Here is a 14,299-nt window from a genome sequence, read left to right as displayed (position 1 = left end):
TTATAAATTTCCTCGCCATAAAATGACGTAGCCTTTGAATTAAGATGGCTTCAAGAGATCAGAAAGATTTCTGAAGAGATTGCAGAGTGGAATGGGAAGCAAGAAACAACACCTCAGAAACCTGTTTAGTCAGGGCTCCTCCCATCCTCAGGGGCTTTGCCACCAAATATAGCGTGGGAAAGACCTGACCAGAATATGGAGATGAGCCCCCTCCTCATGGCATTTGGTCCTGTAATAGAATAATAATAATTGCCAGAATGATGCACAAAGACAGCACTGTTGACATCCGCATCGCCTAACGTCTGGATCGCCTTTTGCGTTGTTATCTCCCTGGCTACCTTAGCCTCACATAAGCTGCTGTTCTTTTAAACACTAATGGCTAGTCTTGTTTTCTCCAGAGGAGGCTGCTGCGCCTCAACTATTTTAGCACTGCAGGAAAACTGGAATGATGTAATCCCTGCAATGGGAAAACGTCATGCTATTTTTGACTAGCCGCACTAGCAAGACACCTTCCGTCCCCACCTCTCATGCAGCAGTTTAGAAGATATATATAAATATTTATTTATTTATTTATTTAGATATATAGATTAGAGATAGATATATATATATAAAAGCACGTGACACTGTCGCAGGGAGTTCTGCGCCCCCCCCCAGCTTCCCCGCCTATTGAACCGCTTTCTCGTGATGTCATCGCCCTTGATTGGGCGCGAATTTTTTTCTCCGCGCAACCTTCTCCCTCAGTCAGGAGCTCCGTGCCTCCTCGGGCGCTCGAAGCACAGAGTTCTGGGTGAACGAATGGTTGTTTTGAAAAAAAAAAAAACCTGCGTTGGTTGCTGGGAATCGTAGTCTTTCCATGATGGGACGTCACCTTCTTTACCCGTCATCCTCTTTGGGCCTTGCTTCCTCTTCCTCCTCCTTCTAACCGTTTCGCTTTTCTTGTTTCCCTTTTTGGTTCCTGTCAAAATGGCGGATCGTAGGAGGCAGCGCGCTTCGCAGGATAGCAGCGAAGAGGATGAGTCCGATTCGCCGCCTGGAAGCGCAGGTTCTTCCCCGCACAGCGGCAGTCACCGCTTTGGCTTAGCCGGACCGGCAAGCACCACCGGTGCTACTGCTGGTACTGAAAATGTGGAGGCGCCGGTGGCGGTTGGAGGGAGCCCGGCCGACTCGGAGTGTGTGAGTGGAAAGATCCGGAAGGGAAAGAGGGAACGGGAAAGCTCTTACGATCGGCTCCCCGCCTTCCTTTGCATATTATAGCGGGGAGGTTTTGAATAACGATCCTCTCCTTGGGCGGCTCCTGGAAAGTTGGGAAGAGCCGGGGAGGGGAAAGTGGTTCTGAGCATGTGCAGAGTACTCCATTAGTTCGTCGCTGACTTAATAGCCCACAAGGTTCCTCTTGGATGGGGAGAAACAAGCTAGTATTTGGGTTTCTTTTCGATGTTTTCTCCATAGCCGTTCTGTCGTCTCGGAAGTAGATAGCTACCACTTCCGTTTGCGTGCTGCATTAAACAAAATTGTATCTCTGAGTTTAATACAGTATGCAGAAGGTGCGTACCTGTTATTCTAAGACAAAGGATGGTGGTGGTAAAGCAAATTTAAAATAATGGTGTCTTTTATTTTGCGGGTATTTAAATTGAACTTTGTTTCTTAAGTCTCTTTGAGATTACACACTCTTCTTAGTTTTCTAGTAGGTAAAATACTATTTACATTTGAATGCATGTCATATTTTACATCTGAGCTGCGTTTTTAAATAGGCATTGTGGGTTTTGTGTAATAAGTCATGAAAATGTGATCCTGAATATTTTGTTGTGGCGTTTTGAAACTGGCAATAGGTTAGGTTAGCCATCCAAATTGATACTGTATTCTACTTTGAAAATAATTCTTGGTAAATTATAACAGGTGTATTGAAAGTTCAGAGTCAGAAAAGGGGTTATTGTGCAAATAAAGGATTTTGTTTGGTAGATGCAGGAGTTAGAGATTATTTTACAATGTATCTGTTACACTTAACATTTAGCAAACCTACATTTACGCTTAACAAGTAGCAATGTTTTCTGTATAATGTTTTTCTATTTTGAACCTGTTTTCTATCATATTAAAAACTGTATAAGTACTTAGGAGTTAACATTCAGATCTTGCAGCTTTAATTTAGGCTTGGTATACCTTTTTTGTATTGTATATTAAATGGTAATATTATATTACCATTGTGAATATTTCTGTAAGAAAGTAAAATCTGTAAAATAATATATTGACACATTCTTGTTATCTGTTCTCTTGTGTTTGTATGGAGACACAGATAACATCTATGTTTTTTAGGTACATAGAAGCTTAGATGTCTCAGGAACATCTAAATTGCTAATGTGGACAACTAAATATAGATCAGTTTTCATTTTAAAAAATGCACCTGGACAAAGCATGTATTCAATAATAATTTTGGGTTCTAACATTTTCCAAGAATTACTAATCATCTCCAAGGGACATTTTTCCCCTAAAGAAAATTATTCATATTCTTGCTCTTATGAAGAAAATAAAATTATCCTAATGTTTCATCAGGCAGGATTTCCTGTAAATAGAAGGAAAAGATGTCTTCTTTCTTTTGGAATATCCTGATGCTTTACTTACAACATAACAAAATAATTACTCCTAACAACAATCAGGCTCAGTTTTAAACAGGAGTCAAAAAAGCACACATAAACAAGTTTAAGAATAAGAAAAATAACCAAAATATCAAGAAAAAATGAAAAAAATCTGTGTCCTGGAATTTTGGGGGAGGTGGGGGTTGTAGTGGTGGATTATTCTTTGAAAAATTAAGGATGTGGTGATTTAAAGTAGTATTCCCCTATTAAGTTATCTATGAAAGATGCTGACTGGAAATTTATTTAATGCTTTTTAAATAATTGAAAAAGATACAAGAACAATATACAAAGATAATTATGATGAAAATACATACTTAAAGAAAAAAGCTCATAACAAGTATTTGAAAAGATGAAAAAATACATAAAATACAGCATCATAACAATAAACTGTTACAGATTTATATATACTAATAAAAATATTCAACTATGTATCTCTTTATTTCTAATATACTTAAATGAGTCCATATCTCATTATATTAGAGATAAAATATCTTTAGGCCATTCTCTAATAGATTGCACATGTAATCAGGTCTTCAATCCATTTTGTGAATGTAACCATACCTTTATCTTACCAATGCTGCAATATCGGTCTTTTGGTCATAGTAAGAACATGGCCATTTACACAGTTAAATTCCTTTCCTAGATGCATAGTCAAGTGATTGTTATCTTCTGAACATTTTACCTTTTGTTGTACAATCATATAATCTACTTTTCCCCCAAAATTTAGTGAGTATAGGACATTATAAAAAATGCATTTTAAAGAAGCATTATCATTATTACATCTTTAACAAAATGTTATCTTAGTCCTTTTCTATACAAATAATATTGGATTCCATTAAATTTCAAATGATTTTTTGTTTTATAAATTATAGTCTAAGGTTCATTGACATTCCTGCTATAGAAGTTAAGACACTCCTATTGCATAAGGAATATAGGAACCTCTAATTCTATTCACTTCTCAGCATCTGCATATCAAATTTATGACAAATATCTACAAAAACTAATAGGTTTTTATTTAATAGATTGTTAAACAAGGATTTAACAAGTTGTTCTTGTATCTTGGGTGAAAATGTTGTTGGTTCAAACACTGTTAACAAATACTGTAGCTATAAATATTGCCATTGATAGATGATAGATGATATTTATCTCTTAACACAACATATGTTAAAAATTCATCTTCCTCATCTGTCAATCCCCACTTCCATCCAATTTTTCCATATCTTTTTCCTAATTTTTAAGCTTGGCTTCCCAATAAAGTGAATGTCACATGGAAAAAAGAGTCATCCTTTTTTATTAGGCATTCCATTCCATACATTTCTAATTGACATAATTGTTTTCAGTGAAAACTATTGGAATTGCACTCCAAGTAGGATATCTTCCTGTAGCTTTAATACAATTCCATCGTTTCCTAATATTTATAACCTGATAATGAAACTCTGTTATAGTTGTATGATTATTTGTTGCATTGACATGCTAATCATTCTTTCAGAAGTTCAAAGCTGTATACATAATAATTCCTCCAATATTTTCCTCATGGTAGTTTGGCAGGTATGTTACTAAGAAGTAATAACTGGTACAAAATCATCTAATAAAGCACAAAGCCAAGAGAATTCTTAATTTGGATCTCCTCAGACTATGTCCAATCTTAAAGCAACTATTATACTCGGTTGTTTAGAAGATAACCATGCTAAATTCATTCATCTATTTTTTTATAATAAAATACATTTCTAGAGCAGTCTAATGTACCATATTTGCATCTGCCTGTTTTTTTTTTCTTTGATAAATGTTTTCTCTCTCAAAACAGGAAAGTGAAGATGGCATAGAAGGACATGGTAAGTGATAGTAGCTTTTAACAGTAGTTATTGCTGCTAGAAATACAAAATAATTACGTAGCAATGTTTTTGAAATCATAAAATATTTGTTGCAAATCAGTATTTCTTATTCTACCCCTCCATTTTTGGTAATAAGACTTTTTGTATGTCTAATATTTCTGTTAGCATTGGAAGCAATATATGATCAATTACCAGGGCATAGGTTTGTTATTTTACAATATTCCACATTGTTGTTTGGCTACCATAGAAGGCTGCAGTTCTTCAAGATGGTTATGCTGCAATAATATAATTGTAAACAACATGGATCATTGAGGCAGTTCAGACACCAGCTACAGCTTGGCATAATTGTTATTGTCTCTAAGGCCAGGAAAAGAAGGATGAAGGTGAATGTTATCATCATACTGATGACACTCTATTCCAATTCTCTGGATAAATGTTCCCACTTGAACAAAGAGGGGGAAAATGGAAACATATGAGAGTCCCATCACAAGTTTCTTGAAAACTTTCCACTGCTATTTTAGATAGTTCTGCAGGCAGGAATGAAATCATCACCACATTGTGGCTCCAATTTCTAACTCGCTGAGCCACTCTAGTAGTATCCATGATCAGTACTGTCAAAGACCATTGAAAATTTCAGAAAAACCAACACAACACTGCTCCAACTGCCACATAGTTAAAAAAAATATATCAGGGCAGCTAACAGCCTTTCTGTGGTATCTTCACATCTGAAATCATACTGAAATGATTCGCCCACCCCAAATGAGGGGAATGAGAGGCATTTTGATGTTCTTTGTACTGGTCCATTCTTGCTTTGGCCAGCCTTGGGTTTTTTTTCTCTCAAGATCAGTAAAGCAATCTCTTCGCCCCTCCACCTTTCTTCTGGGTCCAACGTTTCAGGTTCCCCTTGTTCCTTTTTGGCTCCACGGTGAGCTCTCTCTGCTCTAAAGGACCTTGGAACTGAAAGCTTGGAGTCGATCCCCATTTTGCAGACATCCTTGGAGGAGGCTCACAAATGGCCTTCTTTCTGTGTGTGCTTAGAATAATTATCTTATTCCAAGCTTACTGATACCAGTAGTTAGATAAACACCACTTTTTTTAGCATCTTGCCAAAGAAAGTTGCATAACTTTATTCAAAATGATTGGCATTGGAAAAGGACTAGTTTGTACACTCATACAGTTAGACTTCGTTATTAGATCTTAATAGGCATAATGAGCAAGAATCTAGAGAAAAAGCAGAAAACAAAAGTATTTCATAGATAAGATTATTTTTAAGAGAGGGAGAAACAAGAGTTCTGGAGTCATACTGAACAGCAAGTTAGAAAAATTGAATAAAGGATCAGTGTATCAATAAATAGATATGTATCTTTTCTTTTATGTACACTGAGAGCATATGCACCAAGACAAATTCCTTGTGTGTCCAATCACACTTGGCCAATAAAAAATTCTATTCTATTCTATTCTATTCTATATGGAGGAATTAACATTGTAAAAGATCATGGATGATGAAGACCAATATTTTGTACATATGGACAATGAGTTTAGAAAGGATTCAAAAACAAACGTGAAACAAATATAAGAATCTGTGAAGAGATAGCCCCCATGGGAAGGATGAACAATTTAGTGCAGAGTTCTTGGAAGAGGATTTAATGTTAAAAGGAAAAATGTATTAGTCAATGAATTAGTGCTGTAGTTTTCCCTGAAATAGATGCAGAGGAGCAATATTTTGTATTTGTTAAGCTTTACAGAAAAAACGATTTGTGATAGATGGAATATTCAAAACAAGCAATATTAGATGGATGAACCAAAGATAAAACAAGATTTTATATGTGATCAAAAAGGAATGGGTAATACAGTTGCAAATGGATTTGGAGGATAGGAAAGAAATGTTTGGGAGAAAATATGGGAATTAAGCCTTTAAAACATTGCATTTGGAAGATGTTTTTCACCTCAAACAACTCTTTATTTTTAGCTGTTCTCTCTGATTATGAAAGTGCTGAGGATTCTGAGGTAAGTTGAGGTCATACACATCATTTTATAATGTGCATGAATATGTAACAGCAGTTTGTTAGGTTTTTTAAAACTTGCTTGATAGATTTAGAGACTTGGTTTAATAAGTGCCTTTGGACAAATCAGGACATGAAATATTTACTTTCTTATCACGAAAAGCCATTCAGCTCCTTTTTATATACACTTTGTATGTCTGGACTCATTCATTCAGGTCATTCATATTTCAGCAGTTCCAAGAAGGTTCCACACCGATTTGTATTATTCAGGTGATCCTGAGAGCACAGATAAATCTCAAAGTGGCCTCAATGACTCTCAGAAAGAATACTAATGACCAGATGACTGTAAGAAATATAAGGAATGATATGGAATATCCTTCTATCCTTTACCATTCAGTCAGAACTGAAGAAGGTTCGTGGATGAGAAGTGAAACGACGTCAAGGAAAATCAAAGTCCGATTACTTTTTGAAAAGATACCTTTGGGATATACGCTGTGTAGTATATTTTTCTTTTACTTAGCAACATTTAGGTTTTTGTGTTTCTTGCACGTATATGGGTTAGAAATGCATGCTTTGGATGTGTGCTTTGTTTCTGCATATATTAAAAAAAGGTATTAAATTACATCCAGTATAACATACAGCCTTGCATAGTGTAAGTATAGACAAAATATTTGTTATTCTCCATTCCCGCTAAACTGAACCAAATTGGATGTTTGTTTTAGGCTGAGGAAGGAGAATACAGTGAAGAAGAAACAAATAAAATGGACTTAAAGCGGGACAGAAATGACACTGAATTGAGAACAAAAGCAGACAAAGGGGATGAGAAACCAGAATCAAAAGGCACAGTTGCAGGTGAAAGGCAGAGTGGGGATGGGCAGGTATGTTTTGCTGAATTTTGAGCTTAAGTATTAATTTCTTGAGTAGAAATTAAAATATGTATTTGTATTGTATAGCAAAATATTATGGTCATAGAATGAAAAAAACTATTTTTAAGTCATCACATTTCACTAGATTATTTTCCTCTTACTTGGAGTTGCATTCTAAACAAGTAGTTTTGTAAGAATTTTATAAGCAATATTCTGTGTTTCTGATATTTGTAGCTAAAAAGAAGAGCTAACTTGGTTTAGTGTAGTAGCAATAAAACTTAAATAATAATGAGCAGTGTATTTAATCAAACTTCTCCATTATTTTTATCATTCATTATTTTTCACCATTTTTCATTTTAGTTCAATGCAACTTTTCTCATTTTTATCAATTTATATTGTAATTCATATTTTATGTATAATTAAAAGTAGTGTTTGATTAACAACCATTCATTCAGCAACTATTGGAGTTAGAATCACACTGAATGAAAGGTATTGATGCCTGGTTCCTAAAATTATGGTTATTGCACTACTCTCGTGATAATGTGTTCAAAATTTGTGTGGTTGACAGTCTACCCCCCACAGGGGTGTTTCAACTTTCCCACCCGCCTATCTTCCCCCCTTCTCTGTCACAAATATGGCCAGCTGGGTGCGCCTCAGCAGGAGGAAAAAGACAGCAAATATTCACTGGGCATTGCAGAGGTGGAATGCATGGTGGTGGTGGAGCTGGCTGGGACTTTGTGCATGGAGCTTGAGATGACATTTGGTAGCAGCGCTGATACTGCTGGGATAAAGGCTTGGGGATCGTTCTGGCTTACTGAGATTGCTGAAAGCTTTGGACCTCTGGTTCAGCCTTAGTGCTGGCTCTGCTACTGCCACCAAGGAGTGCCCACTGTGCACAGGAGCCAAGAGGACAGAGATAGGAGAAGTTACGTTGGTGGGGAGAGTTGCCTCACCGAGGCTTAGAGCTGGGAGGGACCAAGATGTCTGATTGGATGTGTCCTCAGCTAACCACTGGGATTTGGTTAACAGTGGCAATGGAAACTGCCAAGAATTTAATTACTAAGCGATGCAGTCATAGGACATTATACTTTACAATCATATCATTTAGTGATAGAAAACCCAATCTTAATTACATCGTTGAGAATGATCTATATTGCTTAAATATTAGTTTTCACTAATATCTATAAACAAAGGTGTATATATTTTTTTAAGAGGACTTGTTTTAATTGACTACACATTAATCCTCCTATCGTGACACATATTTCATCATCTACAACCTTGTGAATATTACCATTTTCTAGCATAATTGAAATATGAACTCAATTATTGATTTAGCTTTATAAATCGGGTACTTATCTTTTACATGACTAATATTTTTTTCATATTAGTACTTTCAAAGATATTTTAAAATGTTATGGTGATTGATTTATATTTGGTACAAGTAGTCCTTGACATACAACCACAGTTGAGCCCCAAATTTCTGTTGCTAAAAAGGCAATTGTTACATGAGTTTTGCCCCATTTTACGATGTGACTTGCTGCAGTTAAGAACACAGCTGTTAAGTGAATCTGGCTATCCCACTGACTTGTTTGTCATAAGGTTGGAAAAGATGATCACATGATTCTGGGGCACTACAACTATCATAAATACACACCAGTTACCAAGCAGACGAATTTTGATCACATGACCATGGGATGCTGCAATGGTCATAAGTGAAAAACGGTTATAAGTCAGGTTTTTCAGTGCTATTGTAACTTTGAATGGCCACTAAACAAATGACTGTAAGGGCTACCTGTAATACCTGTAATAATCCCCACTCACTTGTCTATCCAGTATACATAATCATAGCACCTGATCAATCAAATTTTTAGTAAAGAAAACCATGGTTTCTGGGATATTGGTGGTTTTTTAATAGGTCAGTGAGTGTTTGATTTCTCTCATTTTAGGAAAGCACTGAACAAGTTGAAAACAAAATTGGTAAAAAACTTCCTAAGCATCTAGATGATGATGAAGACCGGAAGAACCCAGCATACATACCTCGTAAAGGTCTTTTCTTTGAGCATGACCTCCGTGGACAAACCCAGGAAGAGGAAGTCCGGTAGGTGATAGGCAACAATTGTAGAAAGAATTCATAAGCAGGAACATTTTACTTGTGGGCACAACTGGCTGCTAACAGAAAAAGATACACAAACCACTAAAGAGGATTACATTTTAGCTTTTAAATTTTGTCTCATTCTGTGGGTTATATAGTAAAATAATGAAACTGAAAGAAAATATGCAACCCACTCTCAGTCTTTTAATAGTTATTGGATGATTAATTGACTTTGGGCAGCCATGAGTAGGAGTACAGCTCTAAGAAGGTATTAATTTACAGACACAACTATTTCCTTTGTCTCTCATGGTAAAGTCTTCCCAGATGAGTTATCTTTTTTCTTGAGAAACATAATGGCCTTTCTGAAGTTTATGAAGATTTTTTTATTAAAAAAATTGCCAAGGATTTGGTTTTGTTCTAAATTTTCCCTTATGGAATCATATTTTTAATGGCTCTGGCTTTAGTTCACTGTTACAACTATGGTATAGAGCAGCAGTCTCGAAACGTTTTGGTACCCCCACATACCAGTCCAATTGTTCTAATTTTAATTGTTTTTCTTTATTTTGGTATACAAGACCTAAGGGTCGCCAGCGTAAATTGTGGAAAGATGAAGGACGGTGGGAACATGACAAATTTCGAGAAGATGAGCAGGCACCAAAATCCAGACAAGAGCTAATTGCTCTTTATGGCTATGATATCCGCTCTGCACACAACCCTGATGACATCAAACCCAGGAGGGTGCGCAAACCAAGGTGAATTTGTAGAAGTGGGTCTGTGTGCTTTTTGGAATAATATTGTAGAGCTTGAATTTCTTTTTTTGACCTTGAGAGAAGAACAATTGTGAAGATGAATCGAACATAAAACATTCATTTCTGATCAATAGCATCTCCTCTTCATTTAGATTTGGGAGTCCACCACAAAGAGAATCCAATTGGTCCAGTGAACGACCAAGTAAGCCACCACGACATCAGAGTCTAGACAGTACTTCTGTGGCACCTCGGACATTCATTAATCGAAACTCAATGGGAACAGGACGGATGGCCAGTCCAAGGGCATTTCCCAAACCTAGTGGCTATAAAGATACTCGCCCAAGTTATCGAGCTGTGGATGTAAGTAGTCAATATGCACCTCGCTTCAATGAACAATCAAAGCCTGAGACCAGTTATCGGGCCAGACGATCAGATCCAATCCCAGCAAGAGATCCTTCTCCCAAATCTGAGATACCACCTGTTCAAAACAGCCCTGTTAAAAAAGAAGAAGTTGTTTTGGAAAATCAAACTCCACCTGCAGATATTCTACAAACACAGCCAGATAGGCCTGTGGAAAAAAAATCCTATTCTCGGGCAAGAAGGAGTCGGAACAAAGCAGGTGAGACAGGAAAATTGGCAGATGAAGTTCCACCTCCATCAGGGTTGATGCCGGCACCATTAAAAACTGCTGATATTATACCATCACCACCTTCAGCAAAGACTGGTAATTGGGAGGTACCTGTTGAAGCAAATCTGGATGGTCTTGAGCAAGACATGACTCAGTTGAATATGACAGAACAAAACTGGAATCAAGGGCAACCCCAGTTCATACCAACACAGGGTAAGTGATATGCTAAAGCAAGTAAAAATATATTTTTTTTTTGTTTACATTTATATCCCGCCCTTCTCCGAAGACTCAGGGCGGCTTACAGTGTGTAAGGCAATAGTCTCATTCTATTTGTATATTTTTTACAAAGTCAACTTATTGCCCCCCCAACAATCTGGGTCCTCATTTTACTTACCTTATAAAGGATGGAAGGCTGAGTCAACCTTGGGCCGGGCTTGAACCTGCAGTAATTGCAGGCTACTGTGTTCTAATAACAGGCTTCTTAACAGCCTGAGCTATTCCGGCCCCTTTTGTTTACAGAATATATATATAAACTAGACAACTGTCCTCTCTTGATCATCATTTCAGAGATCTTTACTTACCCAAACAGTGAAACAGAATGACAACGTGTAGGCAAAACATCAGTGGGAGCAAGTATAACTTCTGACTTCCCACTGTTTTCTTGTGGGAGGGAAACAAAGCTTTCCTCTCCCTCTCTCTCCCCTACCTTCCTTCTCTCTTCCTTTCCCTCCTTTCCCAGCCTGCCCCCCTCCCTCCCTCCCTCCCTCCCCAGAATTCCTGCTATTTATTTTGCTTGAGGTAAGCTTGCAGGAAAAATGTCAATGGGAAAACTAGAATGAAGTTTCAAGGCCGATAGGCAGGTAATAAGTGACTGCTGCTGGATAGATGGGGAGCAAGGGGGTGCATGGGAGTGTAGGTCAAAAATGTAAGTGTGAGGAAGACACGTGAGTTGGGAAGGGAGTGTACTAGAAATGCTGCAGAGAGCATGCATGGGTGGACAGTATAGATTTTTTTTTATTTATTTACATTTATATCCCGCCCTTCTCCGAAGACTCAGGGCGGCTTACAGTGTGTAAGGCAAGATTGGGATGGGTGCCCAGGCATATGTGAGATGTGCTGATTAGTTTTGGCTTCCTTTCTTGGCAGTTTCCAAAGTTTGTTCTGACATTCAGTTTGGTTTCTTCAGATTTTTTGGTTTTTGACTATCTTTTTTACATTCATCTATACCAATGGTAGTCAACCTGGTCCCTACCGCCCACTAGTGGGCATTCCAGCTTTCATGGTGGACGGTAGGGGTTTTGTCCGATACTAAGAACTTTCCTTTTTTTTAATTTAATTGACTTTTAAAAAAATTTTCATAGCATTATTTAAAAACATTTTCATTAAGTTTTCATAAAATTTCCCATGACAATTTAAATTTCTGAAAATATACTATTTTTTATTTTTATTTATTTATTTATAATTTAATTTGTATACCGCCCTTCTCCCGGTATTTGTATCACCCGCGCATAAGTTTAGTTCACGTTACGTAAGTGAAATTAAATGGTGCTATAGTGCGAGTGCAAACAAAGGAACCTCATCCCAGAATAGCTCGCGCATCTGTCCCCACACCACCCAGCTGTATCAGACAAGCAGAGCTGGTAGCCGGCCCCCCATCCCCCAAACGCAATCCATGATATGCGAGAGGCATGCGCAGACGACGGTACGCAACGCATTACTGTGGAACCGGTGGGCGGTTAATAAATTTTACTACTAACAGAGATAAAAAAGTGGGCAGTAGGTATACCCCAGATCTATACCATAATAACTTATTTGAATTCATCCCACAATTTCTGTGGTTCCTTATTAATATGGTTTAATACTTCAGAGCAATTTCTGATGCTCTCCTTGAAAATGGTTGATATATCTTCTATAATATTATGGAAACAGGTAGGCTTTGACCACATCTTTGTTGTTATAGCTGATCTCTTCCCTCCCTATGCCAATAATACAATCACTTTAAGTTGATACACACAGACAGACAGACATTGTTTGGTTATTCGAACGATGTGTTAGAAATAAAAAAGTACATTCAGATACAGATAATTCTCAATTTATGACCAGTCGCTTAACTACCGTTTAAAGTTATGACAAACTTCAAAATAGTACTTACGGCCTATCTTTAAAAATACAAGTTTTACACACACATGCATGGTCATATGATTACATTTTGAGTACTTGAAAACTAGGAGATATTTGCAATCAGTTGCAGTGTCCTGTGGTCATGTGATTGCAGGAGTTTTTGTTTTGTTTTGGTTTTTTGCTGTTTTTCAGCAGAAAACAGCAAAAAATACCCATTGGATATGCTGGATTAATGACCATGTGATGGGCCTAAAATTGAGTCTGGTCATATAGTGCTTCGACTTATGATCGCAATAAATAATAATTGAAATTATAGGTTTTATTTATTTGTTTGTTTGTTTGTTTGTTTGTTATTTTAATTTCTATACCTCCCTTCTCCCAAAGGACTCAGGGCGGTTTACAGCCAGATAAAATAACAGATACAAAAATTAAAAACAAATATTAAAAGACTAATTCAAATTTGGCTAAGAACTGTAAAAATCCAATAAAAACCCCCATTAAAAACTATTAGGGCAGTCCTGCGCGATGGAACAAAAACGTCTTCAACTCGCGATGGAAGGTCTGGAGGTCAGGGAGTTGGAGTATCCCTGGAAGTAGCTCGTTCAAGAGGGCTGGAGCCCTCACAGAGAAGGCCCTCCCCCTGGGGGTCGCCAGCCAACATTGTCTGGCCGACGGCACCCTGAGGAGACCCTCCCTATGGGAGTGCACTGGTCAATGGGAGGCCACCGGTAGCAGCAGGCGGTCCCGTAAATAACCCGGTCCTATGCCATGGAGCGCTTTAAAGGTGATAACCAACACCTTGAATTGCACCCGGAAGACCACCGGAAGCCAGTGCAGCCTGCGCAGGAGAGGTGTTATATGGGAGCCTCGAGTTGCTCCCTCTATCACCTACGCGGCCGCATTCTGAACCAGTTGGAGCCTCCGGGTGCTCTTCAAGGGGAGCCCCATGTAGAGAGCATTGCAGTAGTCCAGGCGGGAAGTTACGAGGGCGTGAGTGACTGTGCATTGGGAATCCCGGTCTAAGAAGGGATGCAACTGGCGTATTAGGCGAACCTGATAAAAAGCTCCTCTGGCGACGGCCATCATATGCTCTACTAAGGATAGCTGTGCATCCAGAAGGACGCCCAGATTGCGGACCCTCTCCGTGGGGGCCAATGAGTCGCCCCCAACAGTCAGTGATGGAATCAGCTGGCTGTACCGGGTTGCCGGCATCCACAGCCACTCGGTCTTGGAAGGATTGAGTCGGAGCCTGTTTTTCCCCATACAGACCCGCACAGCCTCCAGACACCGGGACATCACTTCAACGGCTTCGTTGGGGTGGTTGTTGTTGTTGTTGTTGTTGTTGTTGTTGTTGTTATTATTATTATTAATTATATTT

The 14,299-nt window shown here is 38.1% G+C and overlaps 1 protein-coding gene across 8 annotated transcripts in view; it reads left to right on the top strand.

Moving 5' to 3' along the window:
* Positions 1 to 903: 903 nt before the first annotated feature.
* The window catches only part of CASC3 (CASC3 exon junction complex subunit), a 43,531-nt gene continuing 30,135 nt past the window's right edge, over positions 904 to 14,299 (top strand). For 2 of the 8 annotated variants that reach the window (XR_009154833.1, XM_058180195.1), the window contains exons 1-7: positions 906 to 1,173; positions 4,435 to 4,462; positions 6,432 to 6,469; positions 7,188 to 7,343; positions 9,278 to 9,429; positions 9,999 to 10,175; positions 10,325 to 11,013. Coding sequence is in view for 7 of the 8 variants with exons in the window: in XM_058180195.1 (XP_058036178.1) it covers positions 964 to 1,173; positions 4,435 to 4,462; positions 6,432 to 6,469; positions 7,188 to 7,343; positions 9,278 to 9,429; positions 9,999 to 10,175; positions 10,325 to 11,013 (1,450 nt within the window). In the remaining variant the exon portion in view is untranslated. The other 6 variants (XM_058180199.1, XM_058180198.1, XM_058180200.1 and 3 more) reach the window with 4 other exon arrangements.

This window comes from Ahaetulla prasina, chromosome 4 (genome assembly GCF_028640845.1).
Source record: "Ahaetulla prasina isolate Xishuangbanna chromosome 4, ASM2864084v1, whole genome shotgun sequence".
Classification (NCBI taxonomy): Eukaryota; Metazoa; Chordata; class Lepidosauria; order Squamata; family Colubridae; genus Ahaetulla; species Ahaetulla prasina.
The sequence above is the reverse complement of the archived record's forward strand: the minus strand, read 5'-3'. Positions and strand labels throughout refer to the sequence as shown.